This window comes from Podarcis cretensis (genome assembly GCF_951804945.1).
Source record: "Podarcis cretensis genome assembly, chromosome: 12".
Lineage (NCBI taxonomy): Eukaryota > Metazoa > Chordata > Lepidosauria > Squamata > Lacertidae > Podarcis > Podarcis cretensis.
In genome coordinates this window covers 29,890,227-29,911,533 of record NC_137181.1, presented here as the reverse complement: position 1 = coordinate 29,911,533, position 21,307 = coordinate 29,890,227, and the positions used below count along the sequence as shown (strand labels likewise).

Genomic DNA, 21,307 nt, shown 5'->3' with positions numbered 1-21,307 from the left:
GAAAGGAGAGAGAGAGAGAGAGGTCTACTGTTAGGGAGGAAGACATGGGTGTAGTCAAGGCGGCGGCAGATCAAGTAAAACAACTAAGTGACCAATCACATAGGTTCTGCCCTCCAAACAAAAGTCCTCCCCCCCAAGTCCTGCCCCCACTAACAAAAATCCTGGCTATGCCCATGGAGGTAGACAACAGTTTGTCTGTCATGCGTAATGTTCTTACCTTCTGTGCATTTTAAAATGGCCCTTAACAGTCTGACGTTTGGATAGAGTGAACTCAACTACAACCACCAACACACTTCTTTGAGACTGGCCACTATGCATTTATTTTATCTCTCGTTGTGTTAGTGAAATAAGTGGCAGGATACCCAGATATTATTAAACACACACAGTTATTTCCCTCATACAGTATAGGCTTTATGGAGCCCACACCAGAAATGTCTAGGTTCATCTAAACCTGATAGCCATCAAGTCATATGCAAAACCAACCAACCAATTTTTGCATAATTACTCAGTTAGCACACATAAAATGTTTCAAATGGAAATGTTCCTAGGCAAGAATGTCACAGCTGATTTAAGATACGTGATGCCAATGGTATTACAATCAGATAACAGCTGTGTACACACTAACCTGTTTGTAGCACACAAATGTAGTTTTTATTCATCTGGAATAATTTATCCTCATCAACATGTTGCTTTCAGTCTAAATTGGTTCTCGATCCTGCTGTCCACAAGGATGTTTGAAAACTCCTTGATTAGGTGGTCCATGCCTTTTCCACACTGCATGTGCCCGGCCCCCTTGAATGTAGTGGTGATTGCAATCTTGTTATACACTCACCCACAATGTCAGGTGTGAGGATTCATCACACACACCCCTCCACGGCTACATCTGTTTTTAAATGGACACACTGCAGGCAGTGCAGGGTCATGCAAAACTTACCTCAGTGTGATGAGGATAAAAGTATTTGGAAAACTGGAATAGTCCAGTGAGCCTTGAAGTTCTGTTTATGCGCAAAGCAGGAAGTAACTGCAAGCTTATGGTAAAATAGAAGTGTATTTAGCAGTGTGTTTGGCTTCATCTGTTTAATTAACCTCTGGTGCCACTTTTAAACAGCTTTTTTATTACTTTATCTAGATCCTGTTTGTTTTTCGGGCAAATGAGGAAGAATCATTGTTAGGCTCCAGCCTGCTCTGTAGAGCAAGGTCTAATATCCTGGTAGCCCTTCCTGGAGTTCAACTCAGCATGAGTTCAAATCATAAAAATATCTTTGTGAAAGATAAAGGCTTGAATGAAAGGCTTGACTGAAATTATAGTTCATGAAACGCTTATTCATCTTTGCAAGTGTGCATGTTAGGACCTGTGTGTGTGCCTAAAGATTTCCTGCAGAGTTGCTGCTTTCAAATATGCTCAGTGTCTTACATTGGATTGCATATGCTTATCCAGCTAACATACTCCATGTGCCTGCCATCTGTCCTTTCAAGATATTCATTGTCAGCATTTACAACATGCTCCATCCCCAGCATTTTCAGGATGGGCTGTAAAAAACAAGCATAAGCAATACTGAGCTAAATGAACTACTGTTCTGACATTAAAAGATGCTTTTTGAAATGGACACAGTATAATTGCTTTGTGGTGACTATATTATATCAAAAGGCTATGTGATAAATGGGCATTTGCCTCTTCAGCATTGTGGAATGATCAATTGTTTTAAAATATTATTTCTTTAGAAGAGTTTTAGATTGCTTTTCACCCAAGGACCCATAAGCTGTTTCCAGCAATAAAAATACAGATTATACAGATTAAAACCATATACAATTTAAAATCAAAGCGAAGATGTACGAACAATGAAAAATACAGCAGGCCTACAACCCCAGGGCAAACTAAACAAGCCATCTGAAAGCCTGGGACAACATATAGGTTTATGTGCAGGTGTCAAAAGGCCAGCAATGATGTTAACATCCATGACTCTAGAGGAGAATATTGCCAAAGTTAGGTTGCTGTCACAGGGAAAAACCCATCTGGCATTCCAGCACAATGAGTGACAGTTGCCAACAGCACTGCAAACCCCACCCCACGCACTGGCCTGCCTCTGGTTGTTTTCTGGGTCCAGGCTGGCTGATGTGGAGAGAAATACTCCATCAGATATCTAAGTCCCAAGTTGTTCAGGTCTTTATACGCTAACATCTTGAATTGGACTCCAGTAACATATAGGCTGCTCCTGAGTATCTTGGTATACTATTTCAGATCTTTTATCTTTTCCAGTATCGTTTAGCAATGCTCTTTTGATACTATTCCTCTGCACCATTCTAGGCCATGCCTTCTCCCAGGGAGAGTTATGCAGTGTAGCTGGAGTGTAAATCCCATTGAATTCAACAGGACTGAATTTCCAGTAACACCCATTTCCTTTTCTTTCCCCTTTGAAAATGGGGATGTGAAAGCTGAGTTGGGCTCTGACTTGGAATGAAGAATTGTGTTGAATGTGCACAGCAAAGGTTTTAATACTATCTCAATGTTTGAAGCAGATACTCCATTACAAACACATTTTCAGAGAATGCGAACCTGTTAAATTAATCCGTGAGTATCACTTTGCTTAGCTGAAACCTATGCCTCATCTATTTCAGTACACACCTATAAGGCACTAAGAAGAAATATTCCCATTTATTGTGTCTTAATATTTGGTACTTGTAAATACTTGATTGGTGACAGCAGCCACGAAATTAAAAGACGCCTGCTTCTTGGGAGAAGGGCAATGACAGGCCTAGACAGCATCTTGAGAAGTAGAGACATCACCTTGCCAACAAAGGTCCGTATAGTTAAAGCTATGGTTTTCCCAGTAGTGATGTATGGAAGTGAGAGCTGGACCATAAAGAAGGCTGATCGCCGAAGAATTGATGCTTTTGAATTATGGTGCTGGAGGAGACTCTTGAGAGTCCCATGGACTGCAAGAAGATCAAACCTCTCCATTCTGAAGGAAATCAGCCCTGAGTGCTCACTGGAAGGACAGATTGTGAAGCTGAGGCTCCAGTACTTTGGCCACCTCATGAGAAGAGAAGACTCCCTGGAGAAGACCCTGATGTTGGGAAAGATGGAGGGCACAAGGAGAAGGGAGCGACAGAGGACGAGATGGTTGGATAGTGTTTTCGAGGTTACCAGCATGAGTCTGACCAAGCTGCGGGGGGCAGTGGAGGACAGGAGTGCCTGGCGTTCTCTGGTCCATGGGGTCACGAAGAGTCGGACACGACTAAACGACTGAACAACAACAACAACAACAAATACTTGATTATTATGTCAAATATACTGTAATGTGGTGTCTGAGTATATGCTACTAAATGTAACATGTAGTTTGGTTCTCAGATTCAAAACTGCCTGGAAAAACTGACCTAATTCTGGCAAGCTTCTTATTGAAGGATATTGCCAAATACAGGTCATTTTTGTAAGTGTTCTGTAAATGTTCGCACACAATAGCTTTTTTTTCATTCAGCTGAAGCTGAGTTGATTTGGATGGCAAAGCAACAGCTCTACCTTGTGACAAAAAAGGGTACTGATTATTTTGTCCCTGGCCTAAAGTTTTCAAATTCAGATTGAACAATTAAAATGGATTTGTAGAAAGGACTTTTGAGGTAAGAAAAGTGATGGGGAAATGCACTGGAAAGCGTAGGATAACAATTTTTGGCAGAATGGTGTACTATAAGTATAACCTGCCTGCAAACAAACTGGTATGAATGCTCAATAAACAAGATGCCTAGAAGCGTTCAAAGAGTAGCTGTGTAAATCTTACGGCTACATTCAGCGCACCCCCCAAAAAAGGTTCTTCTCATTCTCTCCCCTCTCTCCTCTCCCCCTGCTTCCTGTCTATAAAATCTAGTTTGATGAAGAGTTCTGCTGAACTTTAAATTTTGCTCTGTGTTTTGTGATGACTCCCCGTGGTTTGTATGGGCAGCGTATGTAAACTGAGTTCTCTCAAAATACTAGAATGTAGGGTCATCCAGTAAAATTGATTGGCAGTAAGTAGCCGCACAATACAAAATTAACTTACTGCAAGATAGTAATAGCTTAGGATAGATGAGATAATGACTATCGGCTATGTGTAGCTAAAATGGAACTGTGATTGGAGACAATCAGCAGAGGTTGGTGCTTGGTAGGAACTGAGATGGGAGAGATTGAATTTGCGGGGGGGTTGTGTGAATGTGGTCTCAGGGTGTACAGTGCTATAAACAAAACATTTCAATAATAATCACAGCCATGAAGTTACGTACATAGCAAGCAGGTGTGTTGGCCTAAATTAAAATCTGGGTTCAAACCCACTACTTAGCCAGTGAAGCCAGCTGGGTGCCTTATGCCAGTGGGAGGCAGATTAAGAAGAATACATGAACTGGTTGCTGCTGGGGGCGGGATAGGGCCACCTACCACCACCTGCTCTTTGAGAAGGATTCGGAGAAAGAGAATCACAGGCAAAGCCAGTCCCACCCTGCTCCAGCTGCCTACTCATTCAACCACCAGCTGCCCTTGGGGAAGGAGCCTGGTGACGTCTTAATATGTCAACATTGCTTTTTCCTGTTTTAAAAACAGTGGAAGGATTTGGATCCCCAAAGGTGGGAGCTCAGTAACTGTAAACATTAAATAAACACCAGTTATTATTCTCTCTCTCCCACTCGCAGGGTCGACGTGGGATGGAAATAGCTGCAAGAAATCAGTATCCATGACTTTCTCTCCCTGACCAACCTCCAGGGCCGGATTTAGGTTTGATGAGGCCCTAAGCTCCTGAAGAGGTCCTTTATATGTCCAGCTGTCCTTTGTCAACAACAAATTGTCGCCGTTTTTTGTGTTGAATATATGCTATATGGTAATTTATGGACCTAATAGGTATCTAAAGCCATTTGCACATAACAAAATATGTACTGGTATTTTATCAAAGTAATTGTTGAACTGAAACACAATTAAGAATGTAGGCACCCTATATATAGAAATGAGCAAACCAGTGATATTTTAGGGAGCAGGCCAGCAGGTAGGGCCCATTACCTACATCACATAGGATAAGTTTTATTTTATTTGTTTTTTATCTTCTATTTTGGAAATGTACATCCCGTTTTTTTTCCTTTACAATTTTTGGGGGGCACCCAAGAGAGTGGGGCCCTAAGCTATAGCTTGTTTAGCTTATACGCAAATCCGGCACTGCCAACCTCTCAGGGTTGTTGTGCGGGGTGAGAAAACTGGGGGGGTGGGGGGTGGTAGGCCGGATATATACACAGCCTCGTGAGAAGAGCAGGACGAAAAAGCTACAGGTAATAGCAATAGCGGGCGGCCACCCCCTTGACACGCCGCTAGCCAACCCGCCCAGACTGATCTGCATCAGGACCAGGAAGCCCAAGCAGGAGGCGGGGCGTAGCGCGGGGCTGATGAAATCCGCCTGTGTGTTACACGAGGCCGGCGCAGGCAGCGGGCGGCTTCCGCTTGCCTCCTTCCCGTTTAAGTCCTAAGCGGGCAGCACGAGGTTGAGCGGCGGAGCTGGCCGGTGGGTGCAATCTTTTCTGGCTTGCTGCGGAGCTGTCATTTCATTTCCCGGTGCAGGATCACCGACAGGTAACGGGCGAAGCGACGAGGGGAGACATTCTTGGAGTCCGGCTTGTACCCGGTCCTTCGTTGCTATTCTCGCCCCACCCCGGCACACTTTTTGCAAAAAGAGCTCAGGTGCGTGGCAGGGCGAGATCCAGCATTCAGACGGAGTGTGTGGTAGCTATTATGGAGATGGAGGGGGGGGGGTGAGAGGCAGGTTCTATGCTTAGGGATCGTCAGGAAACGAGTTTGTGGGGCGTGTCATAAATGCCGTTATACCGATCTGTGATGTGAGCACGTTAGCAATTATGTGTACGGTCTGTGGTCCCCTCTGCTCCCTTGCGGAGTTGGCAAAGGTTCAGGAAAGGACAACCAAGCCGCTTGACAGGAAAGGTTGCAACATTTGGGACTATTTCGTTTTGCTGCACCTGTTGAATGTCTGGTTGTCATGCAGTTCTTACAGGTACTTGGGTATGTTGCCAAGCAAAAAGAAAAAGGAGTGTCCCCCCCCCTTGATTATGTTAGACATTCTCTTCTGATAGCTACCCTTGAGTTAAAACTAACTTGTGGTCCTCCATATGTTGTTGGAGGACAGCTGCAATAATCCCTGGGTGGCTGAGGCTGATGGGAGTTGTAGTCAAACAACATCAGGAAGCGCCCCCTTCTCAACTTCTATGAGTAATATGTGCTGAACTGCAAAATGACTAGAATCTTTTCTCTGTAGTTTGGGAAAAGAGTATAAAGTGTAAGACCGTAGAAGTCTGCCCTAGGGATACTCTCTTGTCTTCTCCACTCCCCATATGTTAGCCTTTCTTGTCTTCAGAAATTAAGACTTATTCCAAATCTTGTCATTCACTGCTGACCAAGTCCTTAGCATAATTATTATTATTTATTTAAGATGAGTGCCAGTGTGATAGTCCTTTTCACAGTGCAAACCTATAAACATAGAGTGGGTGGTATTCAACTAAGTTTTATTCAGAGTTGAAAGTAATGGACCTAAGTTAGTAATGTTCATTAATTTCAGTGGGCCTGCTCTGAGTAAAACTTACAACTGCTCCAGAAGTAAATCCCATTGACTTCAGTGGAACATACTCCCAGACTGGAGTTACAAAGTGATATACATAGTGTTAGTCATACTTTGCATGGGTCTGTTCTGAGTATGAGTAAATGTTGGCTATCACCCTTCATTGTATGAAGAGTAAAACTCTGGATAGTGTGAATAGTTGTGTAATACTTTCAGACCCTCCAAGTGTTTCCTGTTAGCTTAGCTGGCAAGTGTCCATGAATCTTGCTTTCCTGGATGAAGGACAAAGAAGGGTGTGTGTGTGTGTAGAAATTTTACAAAGGTTAAATGTACATTTATTTATCTGCCCCCTTGCCTCTGGTGCTCCCCATCACCGGCACAAAGCACCTGGAAGCTTGTCTAGAAGGCAGTGCAGTCACTGGGCAGGACATTGTGCTACCCACCTTGCTCTGGAGATCATTGGCTTGTAACTGAACTCAGGAACTTTGCTACTTTTCCCCAACAGTCTTGAGCAGATACCACCATGTGTGGCATTTGGGCCCTTTTCGGAAGTGACGAATGCCTCTCCGCTCAATGTCTTTGTGCAATGAAAATAGCCCACAGAGGTCCAGATGCGTTTCGGTTTGAGAACGTCAATGGATTCACCAACTGCTGTTTTGGCTTCCACCGTCTTGCGATTGTTGACCAGCTCTATGGAATGCAACCCATACGGGTGAAGAAATTCCCTTACTTGTGGCTGTGTTACAATGGAGAAATCTATAACTTCAAAAAGGTAAACGACAACAACCACCTCAACGCTTGCTTCAATGATCTCTTTAGAGCTAGCTTTGCATGTTCAAAATATTTATTTGTTGTTTTAACGAGTTTCTGTAAGCTGCTTTGGAAGGACTTGAGCCGAAATGCAGCATATAAATAAAAATTGTTTATAAACACCCCCCCCCCCATTTGGGAATTTGGGCTGGCCATTTTAAGTAACTGTAAAGCGTTAGTACAGAAGCATCATTCATGTGATGCAGCAGTTAGGGTGTTGGACTTGGACTTGGGAAACCAGAGTTTAAATCCCCACTTAGTTATGAAGCTCAGTAGTTGGCATTGGGCCAGTTATTGTCTCTCAGTAACTGGGTTATTGTGAGAGCAATATGGAATGGCATGGGGCAGAAGAACCATATTTGCTGTTTTGAGCTTCTTGGAAGCAAGGTGGCATACAAATATAATAATAAATAAAAATATAAGTTTGTGCTACAAAATATTTTTTGCTTTGCCTCCGTGTTTAAAATGCTCAGTAGAAATATTTGATAGGATCCCTCCTTCTTAACCTTCACGAGTGCACTTCTCTGAACGCATTCAAAGCATTTTGTCGTGAAAGGTGTAGGATGAGGGGAAAAAACTTTATCCCAAGCTTAATTCATGAGATTGGATATTCTGAGACAGCAGCCCCTTAGTTTACTTTTTGAATCATTCAGATGGTTTAGTTGCATTCTGAAGAGACAACTGCACATCTTTCCAGCACTTATTGACAAAACTAATCTACGGCATTTGAACATTAATGTATAATTATTTCCCTTTTAGGGTGTAAAAATGCCTTCCTTTCATGTGTGCCTGACAATATGCATTGGTTTCATTCTTAAAAAAACTCATTTATTTCTCTTTTGTAGCTGCAAAAGAAGTTTGAATTTGATTACCAGACCTTGGTCGATGGAGAAGTAATCCTTCATCTTTACAACAAGGGAGGAATAGAGCAAACAGCCTCCCTGCTAGATGGTGTGTTTGCATACATTTTGCTTGACACAGCAAATAGAAAAGTGTTTCTGGGAAGAGATACATACGGAGTCAGACCGTTGTTCAAGGTCCTGACAGATGATGGATTCCTGGGCGTCTGCTCCGAGGCCAAAGGTAACCTCAAACTCTGAATCTCTTTTGAAATTGCCTTCATGTGGTACAGATATTGCTGCAACTTGATCCTGCCACAACAAACCTAATTGTTTAATCTCTTCTCTTTATGAAAGATGTTGCTTCATCTCACTTTTATGAAAGTATGTTTGCCCTGAATGAAGTAATGTCTACTTGACACCTTGCTTTGACCAAATTTGTGACAGCTTTCAGCAGTACTTGCAGTAATTATTTGGTGCCTTGTTTTGGTGCGCACCTTAGCTTTCTGTTTGTTTTATCCCATGATAGAAATATGTAGGATGTGATCAAGTTTAAGATGGGTGTAATGGCTTCCAGACCAGTTTTCGCTCTGTCTCCCTCTGCCCCCATTCCTCAAATTCTTTATGGTGTGTATGCATTTTCACACTAAGCAGTATAAATAATGGAAGACCCATCTCTCTGTCCAACGCCACCCCTACACGGTTGCACTTATTCACTCAGCATAGTGGGATGCGTCTAGACAGAGATAAGGAGTTACTCAGAAGCCTCCTCTTGCCTGCACTAGCCTAGCACACACAGTATCCATGCACACACACACTGCAGAAGCTGGAGATAAGTTTTTCTATACTCTACGGCAGGTGTGGGGAACCTTCAGCCCTCCATATGTTGCTGAACTACAACTTTCATCATCCCTGGCCTTTGGCCACACTTGCTGAGGCAGATGGGAGTTGTAGTTCAGCAACATCTTGAAGGCTAAAACTTTCCCTACCCTGGTACTATAGAGATCTCTCTGTGCTTGAGCGTTACACCTGTAGCAAACTGAATCGAGCTTCTAGTACTAATAAGAGGAAAATATGCCTCCTGGTATGTCCCATGGAGGACCTTATGGTCTTCAAACAAAACATCTTGGAGATCCCGGGCCACAGGGAGGTTAGGCTGGCCTCGACCAGAGCCAGGGCTTTCTCGGCTGTGGCTCCAATCTGGTGGAACGCTCTGTCACAAGAGACTAGGGCCCTGCGGGACTGGACATCTTTCCACAGGGCCTGCAAGACAGAGCTGTTCCACTTGGCCTTTGGCCAGGGCACAGCCTGACCCTCCCCCCTTTGGTAATTCTTCACAGAGCTCTAGCCCAATGGTTGCCATCAGTTTGATTTGAACTGATTTTATAACGAATTGATTTTAGAATGCTGTATTATTTTACTGTTGTTAGCCGCTCTGAGCCCAGCTTTGGCTGGGGAGAGCGGGATATAAATAATAATAATAATAATAATAATAATAATAATAATAAAAGAGTGTACAGTTTATTGTGAACAAGCAAGATTTGTTAGTATGTAGGTTGTTAAAAAAATAAGAGATAAGTTTGCATGGGCATTTGTCAAGCTGGCCCAGCCATTCTCTGCTTAAACCGAAGGGGCAGTAGAGGCAGGAGGAATTCATTGAGGAGGGAGGCTGCACGGCAGGGCCGGTTTAGAGAGGGAAGTTAGAATGTGTTACATTTCCTTGCTGAGAAGCAGCAGGGGTATCTGCATCAGAGCTGAAGGGAGAAAGAGAAACTCTGAAGCACAAGGGTTAGCTATTCTAATGCAGGAAAAGCAGAGAGCAGCTCTTCTTCAGCAAGCTGTGCCTGTTGAGGAGGCTGTCCTCTAAACCAGGGCAATAGAAGCAGAGGGGGCTGTTAATGGGGACTCTGGGGGATCAGCCCCCTGGCTCATATGGATAACAAGGTGCCTCTTGTTGCAAGCAAGCAACCAGAGGAAACACAATGAGTGGAGGCTGGGCCATTGTAAATACCCCTGAGCCCTGCATTGCATCGAACTATTGTTGGGACAAAGGGAGCTGTGTGCCTCTCGTGGAGCTCCGGTTGATCAGAGTATGAAAACAACAAAGACGAAAGGGAAGCCATGCCGACTTGAATTGGCACCATCTAGGCAAGGGCTGAACCACAAATATTTGGGGAAATAACTCCTCCAGGTTTGGGTCATGTGAAGAAAGTGGAGGGGTTTTTTTTGTTTTTTTTAATAGAACATGAGACAGAGGTATATAGTATACTGAGGGACCAATGCATCTCAGCTTGTGCGTCACTGGATTCTGTTTCTCTGCAAAGATGGCGAGTTCAGAGGGTACCGTCTACAAAAGTGTATTGAGGTGCTCTAACTCCTGGGGATGGGGAAGATGCTGTCGGACCCCATCAGCCCCCAGTCAACATGGCCAGTGGTCAGGAACGATGGGAGTTGGAACGTAGCAACACTGAGAGGGCCACAAGCCTTGGCTAATGAGTGCTGATTCATTTACTGGCAGTGATCGTGCCTCCGGCATGGACTTTCTCCAGCAGGGCTCTCAGCAGGTCGGATGTGTGCAGGGTTTGATTAGATTTGAGGTCAGGCGAGAGAGAAAGACGTTTGCATTTACTAGAGTCATCGCACTGATATGTGTACTTGTCTCCTTTATTGATAGACAAAAAAATTTGTGTGCCCTCCTTTTGCTTTGCATGTTTCCCGCTTCGTAAACTGTTCAAAATACAGTGGTACCTCTGGATGCGAACGGGATCCGTTCCAGAGCCCTGTTCGCATCCTGAAGCGAACGCAACTCGCATCTGTGCGGGTCGCGATTCGCCGCTTCCGCGCATGCACTGACGTCATTTTGAACGTTTGCGCATGTGCGAGCGGCAAAACCCGGAAGTAACGCATTCTGTTACTTCTGGGTTGTCGCAGAGCAGAACCCGAAAACGCTCAACCCAAAGCTACTTCAACCCGAGGTATGACTGTAGATATAAGTCATCTGCATCTGGCCATGCTAAAAGAAGAGAAAGGGGTATATGTGTAATAGTAGCTTTCAGCACCCTGGTGCCTTCCAGATGTAGATATAGATATAGATTATATATATATATATATATATATATATATATATATATATATGGTGTGTGTGTTGCACTTTGGTCTTGTAGGTGGTTCCTCTATTTGCAAAGGTTGAATGCTACTGTCTCCCTATATATCTTTTTCCTAATCTTGTGCTGGCCCAGGGTTAGATTTGCTACATTTCTTATAATGCTGTAGTTAACTGTTACAGTTCTGAAAATTTCTCATGCTTTGACAGTGCATATTTTATGTTACATGGGCAAAAGCTAACACCATTTCTGCCTTCTCTCCCCCTGTACCCCACAATGTCTTGTTACATATTTAGGTCTTATCAACTTGAAGCACAGCATGTCCCTTGATCCCAGAGTGGACCCTTTCCCTCCAGGACACTATGAAGTGTTGGATTTAAAGCCAAATGGCAAAGTTGCATCAGTGGAAGTGGTGAAATTTCACAGCCCTAAAGATGAACCTCTGCATGCTGCCTACAGCGCTGTACAAAATCTCCCCTCGGGTAACAGCAAATCTAAAATAGTCTTCTTTCTGCCTTAGTAAAGGTGCAAATTTACTGTTCTAGGGATATGATGCCTTGAGGCTTCGTACATTGCTGTTGGGGAATAGACTACGAATTATCAAACCATGATTAAATTATGTGTTTCTGATGGAGAACTTTATGTTCTGTCTAAACAGTCTGATTTTGAAAAGCCAATGTGTGGGTAGAGTGCTGGGTTCAAATACTTGGAAGGTTCTGCTTTAAACAAGCCATAGTTCCCTGTGACGTGCAAACCCAGGGAACTGTGGCTTGGAAACACCTTACCCTCCAAATGTTGTTGGATTACAAGTCTCGTAATCCTTGACCATTGGCCACATCTGAGGCTGATTGGAGTTGGAGCCCAACAACTTCTTGAGAGCCACATCACTGGTATGGAGATCCAGGATGGTGTCATGGATAAGGTCTTGGTCCACGATCAGGGAGACCATGGCTCAGCCATGAAAGCTCACCTTGGGCCAGTGGCTATCTTTCATCTTAACCTACCTTGTAAGAAAATTAAAAACAGAGGGTGAGGAATACTTACATGCCACCACCAGCTTCTTGGTTAAAAGGTGGAGTATTAATAAATGAATCTTTTTTTCTCTTGATAGGTTTTGATGTTGAAACAGTTAAAAGCAACATTCGGCTTTTGTTTGAAAATGCTGTCAGAAAACGTTTGATGGCTCACAGAAGAATTGGCTGTCTCTTGTCAGGTAAAAAATAATGTGTTTTATGATTACCATTGCCTTTCACTAATATAGTCACAACCTTACTGTAGGTGCATGGGTCCCCATCCCCCCAATATAGAAACAATTTAATGGAAACCATTAAACCAGACCATAAAATGCAGGCAACACTTTTTCTTGGCAAGTAATTCTGACTGGCAGGTGGCTGGATACAGCATAGAAAGCTACATGTTCCTGGATAGGCATAATTGCTAATGATGTTTTGACAGGCGGCCTGGATTCTAGCTTGGTTGCTTCAATGCTAATCAAATTGATGAAAGAAGGAAACACTCGCTACCCATTACAAACCTTTGCAATTGGCATGGAAGATGCTCCTGACCTGCTGGCTGCCAGAAAGGTATAGTACTATTTTAGTTCAGAAGGCACAGGCTCCACATTCACCTGTATCAACCAGCAACCTCATACCTGACACTGATCAAAGAAACCAATAAATTAGTGCAGTTTTGAAATCCATGGTTAAAACCAGCACAGCTTTGAAAGGTTTGGTCTGCCATTGTGATTCAAAATGGTGTGCGGTCGTACTCAAACATAGGTGAAAACTTGCCCCTTTATCTCAGGATCCATATTGAAATTTTGGTTACAATATGTTTGGAAGTGTGTCTAAACACACAGCAAACAAACGTATTTCCAAAATGTGTAGTAGATGAGACTGACACAGGATACGTCAAGTTGAGAATCTAGACTTTTTTAAATGAGCAAGTTTGTAGCCCACTACACTGAAGGCATGATTCCTTGTTGATGTGAGCTGGGCTTCTGATCTATGGGTGATTCACTCATAGTGCTGCCCCAGATGATTTCAATGATAGACCTGGGACATAGAAGAGTAAGGTGGTTGTTAAGGTATCCTGAGCCTAAGTTGTTCATGCCTTCGTACAGTTAGATTCAGGACAGGCAAAACAGAGAGCTTCTTCACACAATGCATAATTTAATTGATGGAACTCACTGCTACAAGATGCAGTGATGGTCTTTTTTAAAATGAGGATTAGACATGTTTGTGGAGGCTACCCAATTAAACATGAAACCTCCATCTTCAGAAGACACCACAAATGACATTCGCAGGAAGGCGGCTTTAATGCCCTGCCTGTGAGTGTCTCAGAAATATACAGTTGGCCACCCTGGGATGCTGGACTACAAAGGCCTTTTGGTTGGATCCTGCAGGGCTTTTCTTTCTGCACCAGTGCTTTGCATAACTCATTGCTCTACCCCATAACTAGCAGGAGCAAATTATATTGTACATAATGAAATAGGTTGGTTTGCAAAAGGAAAATAGTAGAATTCAGCTTTTCTTGACCTGGACTTGAGATTATTTGGGGGTGTAGATTTTTTAAAAAGAAATAAATAGATTGGTGCATATACAGTTGTATCTCAGAAGTCAAACACATTGCGCCTCAAACGTTTTGGCTCCAGAATGCTGCAAACCTGGCTCCAGAATGCTGCAAACCGGTTTGCGAATGTTCTTTGGAATCCGAACATCCGGCGCAGCTTCTGTGGCTTCTGATTGGCTGCAGGAGCTTCCTGCAGCCAATCAGAAGCCGTGCCTTGGTTTCCAAACATTTTGGAAGCCTAACGGACTTCCGGAACGGATTCCATTCAACTTCTGAGGTACGACTGTGCTACCTTGCCTAACCATAAGCTTCTTCTTCATTCTAGATGCAGCTTAACTTTGGTCTTGAATCCCAGTTGAGCCACTTCGCAGGTCACTTAATATAAATTCTTATTAACAGGTGGCAGCTTACATTGGGAGTGAACATCATGAGGTCATTTTTAATTCTGAAGAAGGTATTCAGGTACTAGAAGACGTTATACTTTCCTTGGAAACCTACGACATTACAACTGTACGAGCTTCAGTGGGTAAGATACATATTTTTCCTTCTTCTTCCCCTGAGAGGAAGGTGCTGTTGAAGCAGATCCATCCTTACAGGCCCATTTTGACACATGGGCGGGGTTTCCCACCTGTCAGTCACCTGAGGTCACCCCTCCAGAATGGGCCTTCCATTCCTGCTATAAAGTGGAGCTTACAAAGATACGAGCGCCTGTCTTTATCTTTGAAACGCCTTTCTTCAGACGATACTGCTTAAGTGGCATGTTAGGGGAAGCCTTGGCCTAAGGATGTAGTTTGGGAAAACAAACGAAGTTGTTTTTTGAAACGGTCTCTCCATGACTAGGCATGTATCTGGTCTCCAAATACATACGGGAGAAAACGGACAGCGCCGTCATTTTCTCAGGAGAAGGCTCAGATGAGTTGACGCAAGGATACATCTATTTTCATAAGGTAAAATGCTTGTTGTGTTTCTCAAATAATGCTCATTCTTGCCTGCGAATGAACACACCACAATAAGAGAGCAAAAGGCGAAAGATCTGTACGATCTGAGGTGAAACCAGAGTACACCTGAAGGTGTATAATGAAGGCGCCAGGTGAACTTCCCTGGGGAGAACATTCCACAGACGGGGAGCCAATGCAGAGAAGGCCCTGCTAGGGATGATGGGAGTTGTAGTCCAAAAACAGCTGGAGACCCAAGTTTGGGAAAACACAGGTGTACACGGACTGGCAGCAGCTCTCTGCCTAGTGCTCTCCTAGCTCTGCCTGAAAATGCCAGGGATTGGAACTGGAGCTTTCTGCATACAAGGCAACTTCTGTGCTACCGACGTCACATCCATAGCATCCATTTAAAGCACGTAACTTTCCCCCAAAGAATTCTGGGGACTGTAGTCTGTTAAGGGTGCTGGGAATTGTAGCTCTGTGCAGGGTAAGTTACAGTTTCCAGGATTCTTTGGTGGATGCCATGAGTTTTAAATGGATGCTGCAGCCCTGTGTCCTCTGCTGATTTACGTTTGCACGTGTTAGCCCAAGTTCCTTGCCCAGGAAGGTCATCTTTCTCCTATGTCCTTGATGCAGGCCCCCACCCCAGAAGAAGCTGCAGAGGAAAGCGAGAGGCTCCTCCGAGAACTCTACCTCTTCGATGTCCTCCGTGCGGACAGGACAACAGCTGCCCATGGGTAGGTCTGCTTTGTAACGCTATATTGCAGTGTCAATGGGACAAAAGTAAAAATGCATTGCCATTGCTTCTAAGGTAGACGTCAAACTTGGGGTACCTTTTAGTTTTTCAGTAATCTGCAACGCGTCTCCAGGAAGAACTAAAAACAAACTACGGTCCCTATTTAAAGTTAAATTGAAATCAATTCTTTAACACTGATTCTCTATGGTGGTTTGGGGTTTTTTCAAGAAAGAGACGAGAGAGCCTGTTGTCCGGTATGTGGTGCTGTTTATAGCCTAGCACAGTGAGAAGCTTTTGAAATGTATAGACGTCGCACAAGGAAAAATATTGCATTTAGAGCTCTGTGCAAGTGTCTGACTACAAATAGCTTTAGGATTTCTTAGTTGTTACTGTAAGTCTCTTAGATATATTCTCGTACAAAAACAACATCTACTTATAAGTTTAATAAGTAGCTATTGATGCTTTCTCTTTTTCAGTCTGGAAATGAGAGTTCCATTTTTGGACCACCAGTTTACTGCTTATTACCTGTCTTTGCCAGCAGAACTCAGAACACCAAAGGTAAACTATGCACATATAACCCAGCTAGGAAATTTATACTGTAATCCCAGACAGGTTTATTGAGAGGTTAGCCCTATTAAATTCAGCGAGGCGCCTTCCTTATTAAGCATGTTTAGAAGTTCAGGCTTAGGCTATGATCACCAGTTGGCACATTGATGAAAGGTTGAGTCTCACCTGGGAGATCTATTTAGAATTCCAGCTTAATACACCAAACCGTATGATTGACTTTGGCATTTACCTCTCTAACTTCATTCTTAAAATGCTGTGTTGTGTCTGGCACTGTCTAACGGAGCTGCTTCTGAAACAATGGATTGTGTTTCTAGTCTAAATCTTTTTTATATTTTAATGTCAGTCTTTTGGTGGCTGATATTTGTGGTATCTCTTAACAGAATGGAATTGAGAAACACCTTTTAAGAGAGGCCTTTGAAGATACCAACTTATTGCCTAAAGAGATACTCTGGAGACCCAAAGAAGCCTTCAGCGATGGCTTAACTTCTGTCAAGAAATCATGGTTCTCAATCCTCCAAGACTATATTGATACCCAGGTACACTGTTACATCTTTTATAGTCTTCTACAAGTCTGAAACTTATAGAAGTTGCATTTTTTGTGTGTCTTTCAGGTGAGTTCACATATTTATACAGGTGACTCTCCATTTACGTGGGGGTTATGTTATGCCCCCATGCATGCATAAGTGAAATCCACATAAATGGGGAACACCTCGCTGTGCCTACAGCTCGCGAGGAGACCCTCTGTGGAGCCTGAAGGAGACACCCTCTTTCGGCTCCGGAGAGAGTCTTCTCACAAGCTGGAGGGGCAGTGTGGTGTAGTGGTTAAGAGTGGTAGACTCATAATCTGGTGAACCAGGTTCGATTCCCCGCTCCTCCACATGCAGCTGCTGGGTGACCTTGGGCCAGTCACTCTTCTCTGAAGTCTCTCAGCCTCACTCACCTCACACAGTGTTTGTTGTGGGGGAGGAAGGGAAAGGAGAATGTTAGCCGCTTTGAGACTCCTTCAGGTAGTGATAAAGCGGGATATCAAATCCAAACTCCTCTTCTTCTCTTCTTTTCTGAGATGCTTCAGGTCTCTCCCCCCACTTCGAGGGGTTAGTGGTTCTGGAGCCAAAAAATAGACCAAAGGCAATTGTACTTCATCCAGCAGAGCTTTACTGCTACTGAAGGCAATTGAGCATAATGTTCACAAATCCAATACATTCAGGATTGGCAGAGTCCATAAGAAATCTAGTTGCAGCAGACTGAATTTAAACTTACAGTAAGGAAGTGGCGCCCGCCCTGTAGAACGCCATCTTTCAGATGTCAAAGAGATAAACAACTATCTGATGTTTAGAAGACATCTGAAGGCAGCCCTATTTAGGGGAGTTTTTAATGACTGATGTTTTAATGTTTTTTTTATCTTTGTTGGAAGCTGCCCAGAGTGGCTGGGGAAACCCAGCCAGATGGGCGGGGTACAAATAAATAATAATAATAATAATAATAATTGTTATAACTTATAATAAGACTAAACCTTAACACTATATTCTACCGAACACTAATAATAATAATAAATTTTATTTATATCCTGCCCTCCCCAGCCAAAGCTGGGCTCAGGGCGGCTAACAACAATCAAAATAATCCAACGATTCTAAAAACATTTCATTATAAAAATTAATTAAAATCAAATTTATGGCAACCAATAAGCAAAATTCCGTGCAGATTGCCAGAGGAGGGGAGTCAGGCTGCGCCCTGACCAAAGGCCTGGTGGAACAGCTCTGTTTTGCAGGCCCTGCGGAAAGATGTCAAGTCCCGCAGGGCCCTGGTCTCTTGTGACAGTGCGTTCCACCAGATTGGAGCCGCAGCCGAAAAGGCCCTGGCTCTAGTTGAGGCCAGCCTAACCTCTCTGTGGCCTGGGATCTTCAAGATGTTTTTATTTGCAGACCGTAAGTTCCTCTGTGGGACATACCAGGAGAGGCGGTCCCGTAGGTACGAGGGTCCTAGGCCGTATAGGGCTTTAAAGGTTAAAACCAGCACCTTAAACCTGATCCTGTACTCCACCGGGAGCCAGTGCAGCTGGTACAGTACCGGATGAATGTGATCTCGCAGCGAAGACCCCATAAGGAGTCTCGCCGCGGCATTCTGCACCCGCTGGAGTTTCTGGGTCAGTCTCAAGGGTAGCCCCACGTAGAGCGAGTTACAATAATCCAGTCTGGAGGTGACCGTCGCGTGGATCACAGTGGCTAGGTCAGGGCAAGAGAGATAAGGAGCCAACTGCTTAGCTTGGCGGAGATGAAAAAATGCTGCCTTTGTTATAGCTGTAATCTGCGCCTCCATAGAGAGGGAGGTATCGAAGATTACACCCAAACTCTTAACGGACGGTGCTGGCACTAATTGCACCCCCGCAAGAGATGGGAGTTGCCCCCTCAATCCCATATCGCCCTGTCCCAGCCAGAGGACCTCTGTCTTCGAAGGATTTAACTTCAACCGGCTCCCACGTAACCATCCAGCCACAGCTTCCAGACATCTGGTCAGTGTGTCTGGGGCCGAGTCAGGATGGCCATCCATCAACAGATAGAGTTGGGTGTCATCGGCATACTGATGGCAACCCAGCCCAAAACTCCAGACAAGCTGGACGAGGGGGCGCATAAAGATGTTAAAAAGCATCGGGGAGAGAATCGCACCCTGAGGCACTCCACACACCAAGGAGTGGCGCGATGACAATTCTCCCCCAAGCGCCACCCTCTGTCCCCGACCAGAGAGAAACGAGCGCAGTCATTGAAGGACTGTGCCCTGAATCCCAACGTCGGCAAGGCGATGGTCCAGGAGTTCGTGATTGACCATGTCGAAGGCTGCTGACAGGTCTAGAAGAATCAGCAGCCCCGACCCGCCTCGATCCAGCTGCCTGCGGAGATCATCTGTTAGGGCGACCAGAGCTGTCTCGGTCCCATGACCAGCGCGGAAGCCGGACTGGAATGGATCCAGGGCCGATGTTTCATCCAGAAACCTACCAAGCTGTTCAGCAACCGCTCTCTCAATCACCTTACCCAGGAATGGAAGATTCGAAACTGGGCGGTAATTGGATAGATCTAAGGGATCTAATGATGTTTTCTTTAAGAGCGGGCGCACCACTGCCTCCTTCAGTTCCCCTGGGAATATCCCGGTGCCAAGGGACAAATTGATGATATCACCCAGGGGGGCCCGCACCTCGTCTGGACACGCTCTAATCAGCCAAGACGGGCACGGGTCAAGAGGACAGGTGGTGGGCTTTCCAGCTCGGAGGAGTCTGTCCACATCAGCTGGGGATACTACACCAGAACAAAGAGATAGAAAGAGAAAGTGAGAAACCCAGGCTCCTCCTGGCCTGACTATTATAGTCAGCATGACCTTGACAGAAAGGATAACAGAACCAGTTTAAACCAGCTGTACTCAGCTTCCCAGAAGGAATAACCCAAACATCAGAAACCTTCTGCCTGTTTCTTACACATAGAAAGAAACCTTCCAGAACACTCTTGAACTCAGTAGAATAGGAAAGTTCTCTACACATCAGGCCAGTACTTTTTGTACTAAGAAACACGTGTGAATTGAATGTGTGTAAATTGGGGTGGTGATGCCTGTATAACACTTTGTACATTACACACCACGCTGACTTCCTAATAATGAAAAACCAAGTTCTCTTCCCTCTCCCATTTTATCCTTGCAACAACTGTGTGAGGTACTTAGTCTGGGATATAGCAACTGGCCCAAGTCACTTGCTGAGAGCTCTACAACTGAGGAGGGATTTGAACCCAGCTTCAAACCCCCATGTTTACTTGAAAACTGCTAAACTAGCACTCTTACACTTGTGAATGAAAATGCAGATGTGCCAATCACTTGTAATAAGTGAAGTGGTAGCTGTGTGATTACACCCAAGGATGCTTCGCTCAGCTGCAGTGCTGGCTTGCGAAACAAACTCCATGGCCTGTTGTGTTAAAGAATTTAAATTGGGTGGGGAACCTGTGGACCTTGAGTAGTTGTTGGCCTCCAGAACCGATCATTGCAATGTTCAGAGATGATGGGAGTTGGGCTTCAGCAGTCTCTGGAGGGCCACAGGTTCCCCATCCTTTTCACAAGTGAAAATCGATCAGGTCTTGCTTTGCTGGCAGGTAACTTTTGTACCGGCAGCCTCTCATACCCAGTGTTACTCGGGAGTTCTAAGAAACCAAAAGTTCAGTGCAGTTTTGAAAGTTCCAAGCCACCATCTTGGTGTCTTGTTGTATCCAGACATAGGCCGAAGCCTGCTCCTTGATCTTGGGAATCCCTCATGCATCCCTCAGTATCTTCAGAGGTGTCCAAATGCATTTCAAACAAGCAGATTTTCCAAAATATGTAACGATCTGTCAGGAAGACATGGACTGATTTGGGCAGGGGGAGTTGTAAACTTGGATAGCTAGTCAAAAACTGGGATTTATGTTTGCAGTTCTCACGGTTTCAATTTTCTTTCCCTTTTGTGCCCATAGGTTGATGATCTTCTGCTGGAGAAGGCGGCGGAGAAATTCCCCTTCAACCCCCCTAAAACAAAAGAAGGCTATTACTACCGCCAGATCTTCGAGAAGCATTTTCCAGGCCGCTCCGATTGGCTCCCTCACTACTGGATGCCGAAGTGGATCAAGGCCACAGATCCATCTGCTCGCACTTTGAAACATTACAAATCGGCTACGAAAGAATAGACGTTTCTAACCTGTTTTGAAGTTGCTCTGTGGGTGGTGGCTTGTGAGCCTATAATTGTCCTTAGCCTAAAAGAGAAAGCAAAAAACCCAAAGCATTTTTTAAAAAAAATAAAGCAATGTGCAAATTGGGATAAAATGGGACTGTACTACTGATTTAAATGACTGATTTAAATGACAGCACAGTTTAAATGACAGTTTCTGTTTATGCTTAAGCTGCATTTTACAGCTAATACACTCCAAAGTAATTATTAAAACCTGTGGAATCACTCACTGACTGCTTTTCTTACTCCTGGGAAGAGGCCCTTTTGGATTGATTCTGCCTCTGTGGCGGAAATAACTTGATTGTCATTGGGTATTAACGTACCTTGATTTGGAATTGGATGGGGGGCAGGGATCATTTTCTGCTCTGGCCCAGCCAGCAAAATATAATAATAATAGTTTATTATTTATTCCCTGCCCATCTGGCTGGGTTTCCCCAGCCACTC

The 21,307-nt window shown here is 44.3% G+C and overlaps 1 protein-coding gene across 2 annotated transcripts; it reads left to right on the top strand.

Moving 5' to 3' along the window:
• The first annotated feature begins 5,400 nt into the window (after positions 1-5,400).
• On the top strand, positions 5,401-21,092 carry ASNS (asparagine synthetase (glutamine-hydrolyzing)). 2 transcript variants are annotated; one of them, XM_079948157.1, is made up of 12 exons: positions 5,401-5,683; positions 7,078-7,344; positions 8,228-8,465; positions 11,622-11,807; positions 12,437-12,538; positions 12,781-12,908; positions 14,296-14,422; positions 14,737-14,843; positions 15,468-15,568; positions 16,044-16,125; positions 16,515-16,670; positions 20,613-21,092. In XM_079948157.1, exons 2-12 carry the CDS (start codon positions 7,096-7,098, stop codon positions 20,820-20,822), a joined length of 1,686 nt encoding a protein of 561 aa, XP_079804283.1. In that variant the 5' UTR covers positions 5,401-5,683; positions 7,078-7,095; the 3' UTR covers positions 20,823-21,092. The 2 variants fall into 2 exon arrangements, with proteins under 2 accessions (XP_079804283.1, XP_079804282.1); XM_079948156.1 differs by having other exon boundaries at positions 5,402-5,575.
• Positions 21,093-21,307: the final 215 nt, after the last annotated feature.

What these genes read in the sequence shown, in the direction of transcription:
- ASNS (XM_079948157.1), top strand. Translation starts at nt 7,096, where the DNA reads ATGTGTGGCATTTGGGCCCTTTTCGGAAGTGACGAATGCCTCTCCGCT. An exon ending in ACCTGCTGGCTGCCAGAAAG is followed by an intron (nt 12,909 to 14,295) that starts GTATAGTACTAT and finishes TCTTATTAACAG; the next exon opens with GTGGCAGCTTACATTGGGAG. An exon ending in AACTGTACGAGCTTCAGTGG is followed by an intron (nt 14,423 to 14,736) that starts GTAAGATACATA and finishes CTCCATGACTAG; the next exon opens with GCATGTATCTGGTCTCCAAA.